Consider the following 16,033-nt stretch of genomic DNA (forward strand, 5'->3'; position numbering starts at 1 on the left):
AAACCCACCTTTCAGTTGTTGACTTTGACTACTCGGGCACAGAACATGGCCAGGACTGTGGGTGATGCGACGAGGCGGCGCAAAAGCTTGAGCCTGATCAATTTCTGGCGTGGGGCACGCGTTGACTGCGAGTAAGTGGGAAGCCTAATAAAGTCATCTGACTCGAGAATTGACTGTAGCTCCAATTCAAATAGCGCACAATCGAATGCAGTTTTTAATACAAAACTGAATTTTCGAACAAAACGTAGACAAAATGCCGAAAAATTCGGTCCACACAAGGTCAAGCGAATCCTTCAACGCGCTGATAGAGAACGCTATGTGCACAATGGCTCATTTCTGGAGGCCATCAAACCAGGTAACTATAAAAGGCTGTGAAAATCTGAGCAAGATAATCATATTTGTAAACAGATATAATGTCATAAATATATACATAGGTGGGTAAATATAGGTCTTATAAATATATAGGCAAAGAAGTACGAGAGTTCTGGATTCTAATTGGGAAGTGCCCGACTTAAAAAGGGCTGAAAAAAGGGACTGTTATCAGATAATAAAGCATTACACACAATAAAGAATTACCGTTTTTCGTTCCTTTCAGAATGATTGAATAGAGTTTTGTATAATATTAAATGGAAAACAAAAGAAAAGATAAGATAATAGAATTCTTGAACTTAAATAGACTGAACTGAACTTAAACCCAGAATTATTGATATTACGAAATTTTAATTTGATCTATAATAGAAAATATTGTGTTTTTAAATTGTTAAAAAAAAATTCTGAAATTTATATTTAAGGGACGTAGTCTTGCTAATCTCTCAGTTGAGTTATAGCTACAGTATTGATGATATTTGAGTAATTGAAACTACGATTTTCACACATGTAGGTAATAGTCTTTATATTTAAGACAGTGTTATCTATTTAGGTTCGTCTTATGCTATACAAATATATATTTATTTATATTTATCATCTCTAATAATCGTTAATCTGTAATCCAATATCAACAACCTTTTCCCTCTCTGCTTTCTAGTGTTGATCATCGCTCAAATCTTCGCGCTGATGCCTGTGAGAGGCATTTCGTCAAAGTACGCCGAGGACTTGAGCTTTAGCTGGCAGAGCTTTCGGTCCTATTATTCACTAATTGTGATTGTATTGTTTGGCCTTTCGTCTGGGTTTAATGCGATGTTTGTGATACTCGTCAACTTCGACTTTGATTCGGTGGAAACACTCATCTTCTACGCCTCCATTTTTGCCATCTCGGTGGCCTTCTTCCAGCTGGCCATGAAATGGCCTTCGGTGGTTTTGGAGTGGCAAATGGTCGAGTCCCAGCTGCCAATGCTGCGTACAGAGCGCGAACGTGCCGCATTGGCCTCGCACATCCGAATGATTATAATGATAGCCATAGGCTGCTCATTGGGTACGTAGTTGCCATACAGTCAGCTAGATCCTCCACACTAGATCCTGACACGATCCGCCCTCCTTGTTGCAGTGGAGCACCTGCTGAGCATGCTGTCCAGCTTGTACTATGTGAACGCGTGTCCCGTCATGCCCAGTCAGCCCATCAACAGCTACTTGCTCATCAACTTCTCCATGTTTTTCCACTTCGTCGACTACACTCCGCTTCTGGGGTTAATTGGGAAAGTGATCAATGTGCTGGCCACTTTTGCCTGGAGCTTCAACGATATTTTCGTGATGGCCGTCAGCGTTTCTCTAGCGGCACGATTCCGGCAGCTAAACGATCATATGCTCCGTGAAGCTCGATTGGTAGGCAACCAAAGGAATGTTGAATATATAACTAAGCAGATAGATACTTCCAATCCCAATTGGGCATTTTCTTTTCAGCCGACTAGTGTTGAGTTCTGGATACAAAACCGGATCAGCTTTCGCAATCTCTGCAAGCTGTGCACCGTCGTGGATGATGCCATATCAGCCATAACGCTGCTCTGCTTTAGCAACAATCTGTACTTTATATGCGGTAAAATTTTAAAGAGCCTGCAGTAGGTTAGCCCCAAGACGAGCCAATCAACAGCCCATAATCAGTTTTCATGTATTCGCTGTAGGAAGAAACCTTCTGCATCGCACACAGCATATTTCTGGTTCTCGCTGAGCTACTTGCTGAGTCGCACTCTGATACTCTCGCTTTATAGCGCCAGTGTCAATGATGAGTCCAAGCGACCTTTGGCCATCTTTCAACTGGTGCCGAGGCCCTACTGGTGCACTGAGGTATATACTATACTGTACTATACTGTTCCACTGCCAGAGATATCTCCTAATTTTGAGTTTACAGCTTAAGCGCTTCTCGGAGGAGGTTCACATGGACCAGGTGGCCCTAACGGGCCTGAAGCTGTTTCGACTGACCCGAGGCGTTGTCATAGCGGTATGAGCTTGCATCCATCTGTAATGCTGTCAAATCTGTTTACAAATTCAATGTCACGTAGGTGGCTGGCACGATTGTGACCTACGAGCTGATATTGCTGCAATTCAACAAGGAGGACAAAGTTAATGACTGCTATGAGCACTGAGCTCGGGCGAGCTACACCCGATTTGTACTTTATTTGTATATGCCACGTTAAACTATCAATTATAGATTAGTGCAAAACAACAGGTGTTTTTAATGATAGGCCACGCGCCGAATAAATTGACTTGCCAGTGCCGAGCCCATTTGTCCTTTGGCTGCGGCCCCAACATGAGGTTCCTGCCCAAGCTGGAGCGTAAGTTTCGACGCTGGAAAAAGCTAAAGAAGCCACCATTATTGCGTAAGCTAGATGCACTCTTCAAAAGGTACTCTCAGGCGGTACAGATAAACATGGACTAAGCTGTAAATATTATTTAGTGCGCATAAAGGACATCGTCCAGAGGACAGTGCCAAGCGGGTGCAAAGGGAAAACGGCAAGGATATCAAAAATGGTATACTATAGTACATATATACAGACATCAAATATCGATACAGCCTGCATTGAGCCGAAACTGTTCGACCAGGGCAGATTTCACTGTTTAATATAGTATATTTATATATACATCTACATTATTACGATATTTTGTTTAATATTCAGAGCTGAGCTACAAATCACGTGAACAATTTATGTACAACGGCAGTTTCCATGAGGCAGTTGGCTCGGTCCTGCTGACCGCCCAGTGCTTTGCCTTGATGCCGGTGCGAGGAGTCACGGCCAAGCATCCGAGCAGCTTGAGGTTCTCGTGGCGCTATGTGCGCACCTGCTGCTGCCTGTTGTTCATGGTGTCCATGCTGATCAACCTTAGCTTTACCATTTACAAAGTGCTGCATGGCTCGATAACATTCAACTCGATCCGACCCTTAATCTTCAAGAGCTGCATCTTCTTGGTGTGCGGCAAGGCTCTTAGCTTGGCGCGGCAGTGGCCCGACCTGATGATGAAGTGGTACCAGATCGAACAGGATCTACCACAGTATCAGACGCAGTTCGAGAAGAGGCGCATGGCTCAGACCATCAGAATGGTCATGCTCGTGGGAATGATGTTGTCCTTTGGTAGGATTATAACTTGAATCCAATTGAAAGTGAATAGCTTATATAGATTACTTCTTCAGCGGAACACTTGCTGAGCATTGTCTCGGCCATTAATTATGCTGCGTTTTGCAATCGCACGGATGATCCCATACAGAACTTCTTCGAGCTGACCAACGATGAGATCTTCTATGTTCTGAACTACTCCGCGCCGCTTGCCCTGTGGGGCAAGCTACAAAACGTTTACTCGACCTTCATATGGAACTATATGGACATACTGGTTATGATAGTGAGCATCGGCTTGGCGTCCAAATTTCGCCAACTCAATGATAATTTGCTTAAGTTCAAGGGACTCGTAAGTTTCCTTTATGTCCTTTTCTTATTTAGTTCACATTTAGTTCTATTCCCTCAGCATATGGCTGCGGCTTACTGGTCTGAGCGGCGTATACAATATCGGAATATATGCACGCTATGCAGCACCATGGATGACGCCATATCCTTTATCACTATAATATCCTTTTCCAACAATCTGTACTTCATATGTGTCCAACTACTGCGGAGTCTCAAGTACGTACGTGCATCTAAGATATGCTCAGGGAAGATATTTAAAGTTTAAAATATGAAATATGCAACTCCAAGCCGACACCTACACATATGTATATACTATATGTATAAAAAGTTCTTGGCAAATCGATAGAGGAAGACAATATTACTTTAGCCATTTAACTTTGAGTTTCTTCCTGTCAAACTATATACAATTCTCTTTAACCCAGCCTTCTATAGTCTATACAGGGGTGTATACATTCCAAGTTGCAGTTCTCTACAACTTCAACTAATATGATTTGTGACACACCGGAAAATATATTTTCCACGCTCCTACTGACATCCACTGCCTTGTCAGGATATCAAACGGCGGCACCTATGAATATACTTACATATCTTTTTTCAAGTTTCCTCGCTGAGGGCGAGTTGACTTACGTTCATATAGACTCAGAAAGAGTCAAGAACACAACCTCAAGAACACAACCTTTAATAATTTCGGATACAAAAATTATCTATTGACCTTGTATAAATATAACGATTAAAACATAATTTAATGACTTGTTAACCCAATGCTTCAAAGTCTTCGGATCAGAGCTCCGCATATTTTGGAGATATTTTGTACTTTCTGTTCTTCTTTACTCTATGTCTCTCATTAACATTAATCCGCAGCACCATGCCCTCGGTAGCTCATACGGTGTACTTTTACTTCTCGCTCTTCTTTCTGATTGGACGCACCCTGGCTGTCTCTTTATATGCGGCCAGCGTGCACGACGAGTCGCGTCGTCCGCTGCGGTATTTGCGCTGCGTGCCAAAGGAGTCCTGGTGTCCGGAAGCCATGCGATTCGCCGAGGAGATTACGAGTGACATGGTGGCCCTGAGTGGGATGAAGTTCTTCAATTTGACACGTAAACTGGTGCTGAGTGTTAGTATCTGACGCAGATCAGGAAGAAGTTTGATTCGAGATGATATTGATATGTTCTTCATCAGGTGGCTGGCACCATCGTCACATATGAGTTGGTGCTGATTCAGTTTCACGAGGATCAGGATCTGTGGACCTGCGACCAGAGCACCTATTCGTAGAAACTGAATAGAAACTCGCATAATAAATCCATTGGAAAATTGTATTTGCATTTTTATTATCGTTTAAGCAATAAGGAAACCAACAAAAGATCGCTCCTTAATATCAATCGGTTACATGCTTAACTAATTACACAACTACGTTCTTATGCTCATGTACGTGTATGTGAGATTGTAGATTGTTAAATATCAAATATTCCTTTTGTTTTCCTTTTAATACAATGGTCACTAGTTCACTTACGGTCTAATCTTCTAATGTGTGGGCTAGAGGGCGAGTAGTGACTGGCATGGGATCTGCTTTCTGCATTCGGGATCGGTGTTCTTGGTGCTTTTGGTTGATAATGATTTCGGTGTACAATGCCATCGATGCAAAAGCTTCACACACAAAATTCAGCTAAACAATTTCAATTAGAAACTCGCTTAATATTAAATTCCGTTGAGTTTGGGCTCATTACATTCGTAATAATTCATAATAGTATTTTGCTACGGTAAACAAGGTAACATGTACGGAAGTCTGGTGGTTTTTAGTTGCTTATTCGCATGTTAACATTGTTTAATAAACCAGGCCTTAGGTATGTATGTATATGTATTGTAGATTGTACGATTGATTATGTTTATATGTATAAATATATGGAACTAAAGCGGAAGCTACATGATTATTAATAAGTATGCATTAGTGATTGCGCTTGTGTAAGTGTATGTGTGTATGTATATATTGTTGTGGAGTTTAGTCCTATTTCCTACTTATGTGAGTTTACTGCTGCTGGTAAAAGCAATCAAAAACTTGTTCGATGTTTGTTGAACGCCGCGTATTAAATTACATAGCACATAGCGAGTTAGAGTACATGGGTTGAGAAAGCAAAATCAAAAGTATCACATAGATTGAGATCTTAAATTAAAGCATAGCAAGAGATTAAATAAATACGAGACTGAGAGCAAATATTATAGCAAATAGGTCTAACAAGGAATGCGAAAACACAAATGCGAGCGGGTGTAAATGTTGCGTTGCGAGTGAATCAAGTCTGAGCTAGCAGTTATTCAATTATTTGAGTGGTTCGCGTGTGCAGCTCAATGTCGCTTGGCATCGTATTGCTTAACCTTCTCGGGGATGGCTGCCTTTTCCACAGCCACGTGCAGACCCAGTTCCTCCAGAGACTTAACATAAATGAGCTTACGCCAAAACTTTGTGCTGTTGCGAAAAAATCAACAATTTATAGTAAGTGATAATCCAGCTAACAGGTTCACATACCTGACAAATGGACGAGCCATCCATACCAAAGATTTTATCCAAAAAGTGGGATGCACCAAATACATGTGCTTCAGACTCTTGCGCAGGCGGCGATCGAGCAGTTGATAGCAACTACAAAATAAGTAGTAATCAAATATTATTCAGATGAAAACTATTTTGAGAACTCACCGTTTGAGCCATGGAAACGGCGGCACATTGCGTCTATTGGATCCGCCGTGCAGATAAATGAGCACATAATCATCCGTGACTAGCTGTTCCAGCGTCTTCACTACATACAAAAAAAGATTGTCCATGACATAGCTATAGTCGGCACGGGATCTGTCCGGCAAATGGCAGGCGCAGAATATAACGATAGCATTCTGCCCGCCAGCCTTCAAGTAACCACCATGGGATAGCACACGCTTGTAAGGTTCAATGACGCGCATGTCGATCTCTCGAGTGCGTCCATCAGGCAGCGTGATCTTCTGCCAATTGCGCGAGTCGCGTCGCTCCTCATCAGCCGTATATTGCGGCAACTCTGAAGCAGTTGCACCCGTATCGGCTGAGGCTGCTACTCCGGCGGGGGCATGTGGCGTGGGCGTGGTTGCCATGCCAAACTCATCCAGGTCGTCATCGTTGTCGGGCAGCAGCTCGGGGCCTTCGCAGTCGTCATCATCGTCGTCCTCACCATCCAGGCCATCGATCAGCGAACTGGATGGACTCAGGGAGGCCAAATTGTGCTCTATGTCTTCGTCATCGTCAAAACTGTGATTTGATATGGAGTCCAAGCTGGAAATATCCTCACCGCCAGCTGCAGCCGAGCGCTTTGCTCTTCGCGACGCTTTGTTATTCGCATTGGGCAGCAACGAAACCGATTGAAAATTTGACTCAACAGCTGCCAAATACTGCGACACATCCACATCTGACTCACTGCTCAGCAGGTCTGGGCTATTTGCCCGGAGCAGACTGACTTTCGCGTCTTGAGGCTTGACCCGCATATTGTTTTGTTGATTCAACGTATTTCGTACAGCTTCCGTTGTGGTCTGCTCGGTGCGAGGCACTACATCGGGAAAATTTTTGCACTTGCCTTGAAAAGGCTCCGAGTCAGAGTCAGTGTTAGTAGGCGACATAAGCGGGTGACTGTTCGCCAGTGTCAGCGTGCGTTCTGTTATTTGTCGTTGTGGCATCGTTTCGACTGGCAGCAGCAACTCTGGCCGTATTATTCGGTTGTCTAAAATTGAAGTATTTTTGTTTTCGTTATTCTCCCGCTCGACTTCGATATTCGATTTGTTTGGCATCGTAGCATTGGCACGCTCATCGGCCAACGGCGACACTCCCGTGGAGTCCGTAGGCGTATCCGAGATGTCCATTTTGCTCTCGGATTGTGATGATTCCGACTCCGCGTAGTGACAACTACAAGCACAATCGATTAGTCATCACATTCGTCATTGTAATTGCAGTGCGCGCTTACCTCATTGTATTGTAGCGCTTGGTAAAGCTTTTGCGAATTGTTAGCAATACTGAAATGCTTTAAAGCACTTAATAATGCAGCGCATTGTTAAGAATAGACATCACATTATTATCTTATTATCAAGTTTCACATCACTACTTTGTTAGCAAACTTAGGGCTGCAGCACAAACATTGAATAATCGGGCACACTTTTTATTATCGTGTCGACACATATCGATAGTATTGCAGCAATTAACAGAGATGCGATGTTATCAAATTGAACTCGTTTATTAAATTAAATTTCAAATTATTAAATAAATAAATATTTTATCATACGGTTGTCTGATATACTTCCTCTATATGCACACGATTTTTTACCTAATATCAATAATATATTAGTTTCATTAACTGAGGAGTACCTATGTTAAAAACAATTTTATAATGTTATGTGGTGCTGCCACTATGCAGAATATCGTGATACGATGGCTGTGACTTATCGAATAGTTGGTATATATCGATTTGTCACAGCATTACTTGTGCATTGTGCGTCGCAAACGAAAAACAAAAAATATTGCTCAAAATAGCTATGGAAAACACGCAATTACCCATAACAATATCCAACACTGTAACGTCTACTAGTGTATATACAACAATGGCGCCTGCGGTTGCTTCCCATGCAATTGACGTCCCTGCCACTGTCAGTGTGTCATCGACATCTGTCAACACTTGCGCAGCCCCAGCGCCAACAACAACAGTATCGACAACAACAACAGCAACGCATTTGAGTAAAACTCCAATTCACAATTTGCCGATAGAGTTGCTACAAAACGACGCAGCAAAGCGTCGAAGGTGAGTTTGACATTTTAAGCTAACTGTAAACTGTCACTAACTTCAATTGCTTGTTAGCTCCTCACGCACTATAAAACGTAAACGTTTTGACGACGAAATTGTAGAATACAATCTTACAATACCAACGAACCGTAGCGCTGCCGATGCGAATCGCTCAAGTCGACCACGGACAACATCTCAGAATTATTCTGGAATTGTTACGACACCAACGTTGCAGCAATCACCCGGCCCAATTACAGTTGCTGCTGCCGCTGCATCTGAAGCGACTCACACACCTGGCGCTACAGTGGACACTGTACCCGGTGCCCCGAGCATAGTGACTTCTTCAACGCCTGCGACACTTTCAACGCCAGCCGCGTCCACCTTGCCGTTGCCAACAGTTCATAATCCTGTGCAGCAACCGCAGTCAAAGGCGAAGCCTGCGATGGATCGTGCAGTAGCTCCTGAACGTCGTCCACGTCCATCTCGTCCAGCGAGCAACAAAAAGCCCCGTCGCAATGCTCGCCCTCTTGCACAATTGGCCATCAAGGATTTGGGACGCTGGAAGCCAATCGATGACCTAGCCCTTGTAATTGGTATACAGCAAACCAACGACCTTCGCATGATACATCGGGGCGTCAAATTCTCCTGTAAATTTACTCTGCAAGAGCTGCAGCAGCGCTGGTACGCCCTGCTGTATGAGCCATCCGTATCACGGATTGCCGTGTCTGCCATGCGTAATCTGCATCCCGAGATGGTGGAGTCTGTACAGCGGAAGGCGCTGTACAGCGTGCAGGAGGAGGACCTTCTAGGCACTATAAAGAGCGTAAGTAGTTAGCTCTCATTTTGCACTTGATGAAACTAATCCAATATTATTTCTCAATTAGTCGGAGACCCCGAAGCTGGAGCAGTTTCAGGAGCTGCTGGACAAGAATCCCTCCACATTCTATTGCGCACGCACTGCTAAATCCCTGCACAATCACTGGCTGCTGCTCAAGCAATATTGCCTGCTTCCGGATCAATCGATAAAGCCAGTGCAGGGCACCGATCAACCGCTCAGCTTTTCAGATGCTGAGGATCAGTTGTTCGATCAAGACCTGCAGGAGCCGCGTGATGAGGCATTGGAAATTGAACTAACTCTGGCCGATCGGCGCAACAAACGCGACATCCGTCTGCTAGAGAACGAGCTCTCGCGCTGGGGCGTGCTGGTTGACTCAGTGCTCGGACCCACGGCAGCCAGTGAGTTCGATAACCAAACGCTTGCCTGTTTGTGCGGACGTCTTGTGCGTTATTTGATGCGCTCTAAGGAGATAACATTCGGTCGCGAGGCCAAGGAATGTGGCGTAGATGTGGATCTTTCCCTGGAGGGACCCGCTGCAAAGATTTCGCGGCGCCAAGGCACCATCAAAATGCGCAGCAACGGCGACTTCTTCATAGCCAACGAGGGCAAGCGCGCCATCTTCATCGATGGCACACCTTTGCTGAATGGTAACAAGACGCGATTGGCACACAACTGTACTGTGGAAATTTCGGGACTGCGCTTCACATTTCTGGTTAACTATGAGCTGATCAACGCCATACGACAGGAAAGCGCCAAAACTTCGAATCCTTTAAATTAAGTCTAGCCTAGTATATAGTTTTAGCAGTCGCAGCAGTCCCTGTGAGGTCGCTGTAATGAATTTCTATTTCTTAGCCGTCAATAAGAAACAAGTTCTGAAAATATACGACATCAACAATAGCATAAACGAGTACTTAACGCCCACTTGACGTGCAAAGTCAATGAGCTTACGCCTTCAATCGAACGAAAGAGAGCAACAAGTTTGCAAACGATACCAGAAAGAATATTGTATGACAGCTTTGCTATAAGATTTCTACATGTGCAGATTTTGAATTATGCATATTTGTCTTTCTGAACTTGTTTTAGTTACTACTGTTCTAGTTTTTTACTAATATCAGGTTTGTATTAAACCAATATCAAAAGAGTAGACATCAGCCATCAAATATGGTTATGCCCTGCACATGTCGAGGGCGGATCAATAGGTGGTAAACCTCACTGTCTAGTACCTGTTTGACTCTACATTCCGAGTACATTTCTTAGTAAGAAAATGTTGAGATTGTGCTCAAATTCTGTAATGTATCTATAGAAATGGATTTTTGACTGTTGCCAAGTTTCATTTTCTAAAATTGCACTTCTTACTAGAATCTACTAACTTCATGGTTATCTTGCCGCTTTGACACAAATTATAACAGGATCTGGTTCAGGGGCTTGTCGTTCTGTGAAGCCCACGCGATAGAAGCGATTTGAGTTCAGACCTCCTACGTGAGGCGGGGGCCAGAAACAGCGACAAATTGAGTTCTTGGAGCGCTATGTCATTTGGCTAATTTGCGACCAAGTCGTAAGCAGCTATTAATTACAGCATAGCTTTTGAAAGTATCTACCAAAAAGCATTCTATTCGAATCAGTCGGCACAAACAAAATAACAAACAGACAAAAAGAAACAAATCTGCGCTTTTGAGAATTTCTGATTAAAACAGACACGCGATTGTCTAAATTATTTCCCATATGTAATTAGAAAGACAAATTTGAATAAAGTCTTTTGTCAAATTACACAATTGTACTTGCTAAAATATGTATTTTAATGTTCCCTAAGCGATTCTCATTGTTATAATTTAAAAAATCAAGCATGTAGAAATATATTTTAGATATAGCCTTGTATAGAGTCAGTAACATTTTAGTTTTGTCAAAATATGAAAAACAGATACAATTTAAATGAATGAGTATTAATATTCTCGTCGAGATTATTCGCATTAGAGATACCGCTTCATGATTTCCTAAAAACCGACTATTGATGATCTGTTTATCAGAGGAAGCAACATCTAGACTCTGGAATAGATACGCGGAATCGATTACATAAAAGCCTCACCATCTACTTGATATGAAACAGACTTAATTTCTATTGTCAATAAGGTCAGGCTTTAAGGAATATAAACAATATGGAAATCACGCGAAATTTGTCTGTAGAATTTACAGCTTGATAATATATATACACAATATCATTTATATGATTTATGTTAAGTGCTCTCTCGTCCGCATATGAGTTCTCCCCTTGAATGTCTGATTGGACTCTCCAGCCTCCATAGATATTCGAGAGTCTTAACTTTTATCTTTACCCGGCAATTGTAAGATAATATGTCTATTATAGATCGCTGTTCAAGTTTCAAGCCAATGATACAAAAATACCAAAAATACCAAATATTCATAAGATATAGAGATCTCGACTTAGTTTTGAGCGCCTAGCAGTTCATTTAAGACAATTTAGTATAGAAGTAGTCCCTTATACCTTAAAATTTATCTATAATATATGCAGATGCTTAAGCGATCGTTGTCGCTTCCATCTACGTGATACACATCCTCTGATAGAATTCCCCCCTGTTAAGAGTACTCGATATATAGTCAAGCTGTGCGACTAATGGCTACAAATTTGCGTCTCTCGCTGTTGACGATCGGCAACTGCAGCAGACCTTGGCGGACCCGTTTGAGGCGCCTGCCAAAACATAATTAATTAATGTGCGGCTGACAACACCTGTAACATAATATAGAAATTAGCCGAAACAAAGCGAGCCTGTGGAGAAAGTTCGATGACTTACGGCAGCTGCGACGACCTTTCTTCGTCGCTGTCTCCTCCGTCGCCTCTTTCTCTGGGCGTTCTTTTAAGCCCGCGTTGTTGACACTATAAACTAATAAGCTGTCGGCCATGCTAAGCGGCATTGGAGACGCAGTCGCAGGTGTAACAGACGTGGCGCGAGTCGAGGGTCTGGCGTGGTCTGGGGTCTGGTCTGGGGCTTTAATCTGTGGGCCATACGTCGCTGGGCACGGTGCAGGCATATTAAAATATAATTAATTGTTGTCACTGTCTATAAAAAGTCAATTTGTTTTCGATAGATCGAATTTGTAGCTGTGGAATTTCGCTACGCTTCTTCTTCATCTGCTTTGCAGATCTTCTGCCTTGGCTCAACAACAATTCGAACGTTGATTTGTGTGCATTTTTTGTGGCCAGAATCATCTGCTGCTTTCTTTTTGGCCAACTTAGCTGATGATGCGAGAGCCAGCTAATGAAGTTTGGCTTTGTCTTCATTCTCGTATTGTTGTTGTTGTTGTTGTTGTTGGTGTTTTCGTTAGCGTTTCTGAAGTTTTGTTATTACATATTATCATCTTCGCCTGCCTTTGTGCAGTTCAGCGAACTTTTGTTGTTGTTGTTGTTGTCTGTTGTTCGAAATGCTACGATGTTTCGCTGATGTCGCAACTGCTAAAATTAGTCTGAATTCTCAAAATTATTTTTCTTTTAGGTTGTTTTCTTTTTTCTATTAGCGTAGGTCATGCTGTTATTTTTTTTTTTTTTTATCTTATTTTTGTCCATTTCTTGCAGATTTCTTTTAGCTGTCAGTGTTCTGGGCCAGCTCAGTTTTGCATCCAAATGTGGAGCGATGGCGATTTTTTAATGCTCGCCGTGTGATTGCTATTTCTCTGTTATGTGTGGGTGCTGGAGCTTTCGGCTCTTTGCCTTTAATTCTTTGGGGCCACAACTTTCACAAGCCCAGCTCAATAGATTAACTGCATGAGGTCATATCAATGCCCTGGATTTGATTTAGTCTGTCTGCGCCTCTCAGTCGATATAACTGGATGAATAATATCGCATGCGCCCAACCACGCCGCTTATATAAAAAAAAACAAAACTGTCAAAGTCAGATCGCGTGAACAGTTCGTGACTTTGCAGTAATAATAGCGAAAAATTTATATGTGAATAATATAAATAAAAATAAAAATAAAGCAAACGCAATAGAAAGCTTACTAGAAAATCAAGCTGAATTTAAAATGCTCTTTGCAAGTTATATGAATCTCTGAAATTATGAATGATGAATTATGGAGTTACTGAGGATAGATCGAACAAACGATTTACATACTAACTGATTGATTATCATCGTATAGGGATTAGGAAGCTGTTATTTGAACAAATCTTGGTGAACGTTAAAAGATGATGAAATGAAAGACGTTTAACTTTAATTTAAAGTGTAAACTCTTATATAGAATTCGTATTATTAATCATCATTATTTTAAAATAGATGTCAATTTTTCAAAAGGCTTTTAATAAAAATATGTAATATATTATAAATATAATTCAATGCACAAAAGACATTGCTTGAACAATTCTTTAAAAAGTATTTTAGGAAGCAAAGCAAAATAATCTCCATTAGGATTACGATTAAAGACATTAAAATTAATTGTTTTACCAAAAACACTATTAATTGTTGAATCGAATGTGTCCCCAGCAATTATTTTTAATCTTAACCCAAATATTACATTCGTAAGTAGTTTTTTCCACAAATTAGTCCAAGCTATTATCTTTAGTTCATCAATAACTGTTAACGATTGCTAAACTATAGTTCTTTGCACCCAGTTTATCTTTGACTAATTCAAGCTGAGATCGCTTGCATTAATAATTTGTTTATCTATCTCTCACTTCTGTTATATTTCGATTATGTCTAAAAACACTCTGAATTAATTAAGTCCCAAGCTCCGTTACAAATTGGCCATTTACAATCGGCCAGTGTATTGATTGCCTTTTTCTAAATAGATTACAAATTGACACTGAACGATTTGCCGAGTCGATATGCGAAATTCAACTCCTCCTCCTCCTCCTCCTCCTCCTGTCCATCATCATCGTCATCCGAATTCCGAATGGAAACGTTGTCATTCCAATTCATTTACAATGAACAATTTGGCCGCTGGCGACTTACAGTGTGCGCCATAAGTGCACGCACATGGATTATACAATCTGCAAATACGATAACATTTATAATACTTCATAGCTGGGCAGTTGTTGTTGTTGTAGTTGCTTGGTATTAATTTTGCTAATCGCGTTTCGATCAATTTCATTTCAATTGTCAAACGCACAACAATGTTGTGTGTGTGTGAGTGTGTGGGGGCGGGGGCGGTGGCAATAGATGGGGTTGAGGGGGCGTTACCAGCTGAGTGACACTTTTGGACAGCCATGTCGCATGCGTCATGTTCAATATTTAAATTCTGTTTAGCTTGTAACGCATAAACAATCCAAGCAGTCGAGTCTGTTCCGTGTTGCCTTTTATTTCGGTTGCTCATACGCACAGTGGGTCGCGCCTCTGTGCGCCGCATACTAATTGCCGCGACTCATAGTTTGTTTATTGAAGCGCGCTGCAAATTTATATCGGGCCGCGCACAGCCTTAGATTTATGAAATGTTTAGTTTTTCGTGTGATTTAGTGCGAGGAAAATGATATCATGGCGAATCTGGTAGGCTGTGACGTCACACCGCAGCGCCCACAGACATTGCAAGCGTTAAATGGGCGCAGCTAGCTACGAATTGAAATGCTTTTTGCTGCTCTTGTTGCTGTTGTTGTTTTTGCAGATTGGTGGCGACTCAAGCGCCAGCCGGCGGCAACAAGTTGAATCGATCGACAGCCTTGAAATGCGTCGCTCCAATAGACAGCGGCTTCGCCTGTCACTCACCCACGCACCACAACAACAACAATAGCAACAACAACTATCATAATAACAATAACAATTCCAGCAACAATCAGCAAACTGGCGCCAAAATCGACTACGCTCAATTTGCGAACTCCACTTTGGAGCTTAAGACCTCAAGTTGTTATATGATCCAAGATCTTTGGCAGACAAGCGATTACAACGATTTTGCTATTTTCTTAATTAAATTAAGTCACAAGGCAATGCCTGATTGTTGTGGGCATATACATATATATATATATATATATATATATATATATATATATATATATATATATATATATATATATATATGTATACATAGATGCAAATATTATATGTGACGAAGTTTATGACACTGAGTGGGTTCGTTATTCCTTTATGGCTAACATCATATACATATGTATATTTATATGGGGAAACAAACATCGCTGACTCGAATGTGATTTGTTTCTTGATTGATTTTATATTAATTACTTTTATACATATTTTATAGTTTATATTCTATTTTCCTTCATATTATGACTATGCTTAATGCAAAATAAACATAATAAAAATAAATTTAAAAAATAAAATTTGGACATGTATTTATATGGGATTTTCCCCATATTTTAATATAAATAAAATATAATTTTAAATATTTTGTAATAAATATTAAATATTTATCATATAATTATATTATTATTTATATTTTTAATTAGATATATATAAATATATATAAAAATGATGTCATATTTTAAATTTAAATCAGATTTTGTGCTCCATACTAAGCTTAAACCACATATGTAATTCGTAATGTATTTGCTTAAATATACACCTTTTAATATATATCACATTTTTGCCATAATACTAGCAATCAAAAATATGAATGCAAATATCATTACACATGAGTAT

At 41.0% G+C, this 16,033-nt stretch overlaps 4 protein-coding genes and 1 long non-coding RNA gene across 5 annotated transcripts; 3 read left to right on the plus strand and 2 right to left on the minus strand.

Annotated features, from left to right (window-relative positions):
• Positions 1-28: 28 nt before the first annotated feature.
• On the plus strand, positions 29-2,606 carry Gr64e (Gustatory receptor 64e). Its single transcript, XM_018008290.2, has 8 exons — positions 29-131; positions 195-355; positions 1,025-1,411; positions 1,484-1,758; positions 1,837-1,991; positions 2,055-2,217; positions 2,282-2,371; positions 2,433-2,606. Exons 1-8 carry the CDS (start codon positions 46-48, stop codon positions 2,514-2,516), a joined length of 1,401 nt encoding a protein of 466 aa, XP_017863779.1. The 5' UTR covers positions 29-45; the 3' UTR covers positions 2,517-2,606.
• Gr64f (Gustatory receptor 64f) lies at positions 2,594-5,139 on the plus strand. The gene is made up of 7 exons (XM_018008288.2): positions 2,594-2,775; positions 2,828-2,901; positions 3,048-3,500; positions 3,560-3,831; positions 3,889-4,043; positions 4,689-4,941; positions 5,007-5,139. The coding sequence occupies exons 1-7, from the start codon at positions 2,609-2,611 to the stop codon at positions 5,097-5,099; spliced, it is 1,467 nt and encodes a 488-aa protein (XP_017863777.1). The 5' UTR covers positions 2,594-2,608; the 3' UTR covers positions 5,100-5,139.
• Positions 5,127-7,955, minus strand: LOC108614252 (uncharacterized). The gene is made up of 4 exons (XM_018008289.2): positions 7,796-7,955; positions 6,514-7,737; positions 6,346-6,456; positions 5,127-6,285 (listed from the first exon to the last, which is right to left on the minus strand). Exons 1-4 carry the CDS (start codon positions 7,798-7,800, stop codon positions 6,165-6,167), a joined length of 1,461 nt encoding a protein of 486 aa, XP_017863778.1. The 5' UTR covers positions 7,801-7,955; the 3' UTR covers positions 5,127-6,164.
• A 28-nt stretch (positions 7,956-7,983) lies between these two features.
• Positions 7,984-10,347, plus strand: Rcd5 (microspherule protein Rcd5). The gene is made up of 3 exons (XM_018008285.2): positions 7,984-8,623; positions 8,681-9,428; positions 9,490-10,347. The coding sequence occupies exons 1-3, from the start codon at positions 8,361-8,363 to the stop codon at positions 10,219-10,221; spliced, it is 1,743 nt and encodes a 580-aa protein (XP_017863774.1). The 5' UTR covers positions 7,984-8,360; the 3' UTR covers positions 10,222-10,347.
• Positions 10,348-11,271: 924 nt separating this feature from the next.
• Positions 11,272-13,564, minus strand: LOC149269464 (uncharacterized). The gene is made up of 2 exons (XR_016269629.1): positions 12,251-13,564; positions 11,272-12,186 (listed from the first exon to the last, which is right to left on the minus strand). It is a non-coding gene; the product is annotated as an uncharacterized LOC149269464 (long non-coding RNA).
• Positions 13,565-16,033: the final 2,469 nt, after the last annotated feature.

The sequence above is a fragment of the Drosophila arizonae genome, chromosome 4 (assembly GCF_054131065.1).
Source record: "Drosophila arizonae isolate 15081-1271.41 chromosome 4, UAZ_ARI_1.0, whole genome shotgun sequence".
Classification (NCBI taxonomy): Eukaryota; Metazoa; Arthropoda; class Insecta; order Diptera; family Drosophilidae; genus Drosophila; species Drosophila arizonae.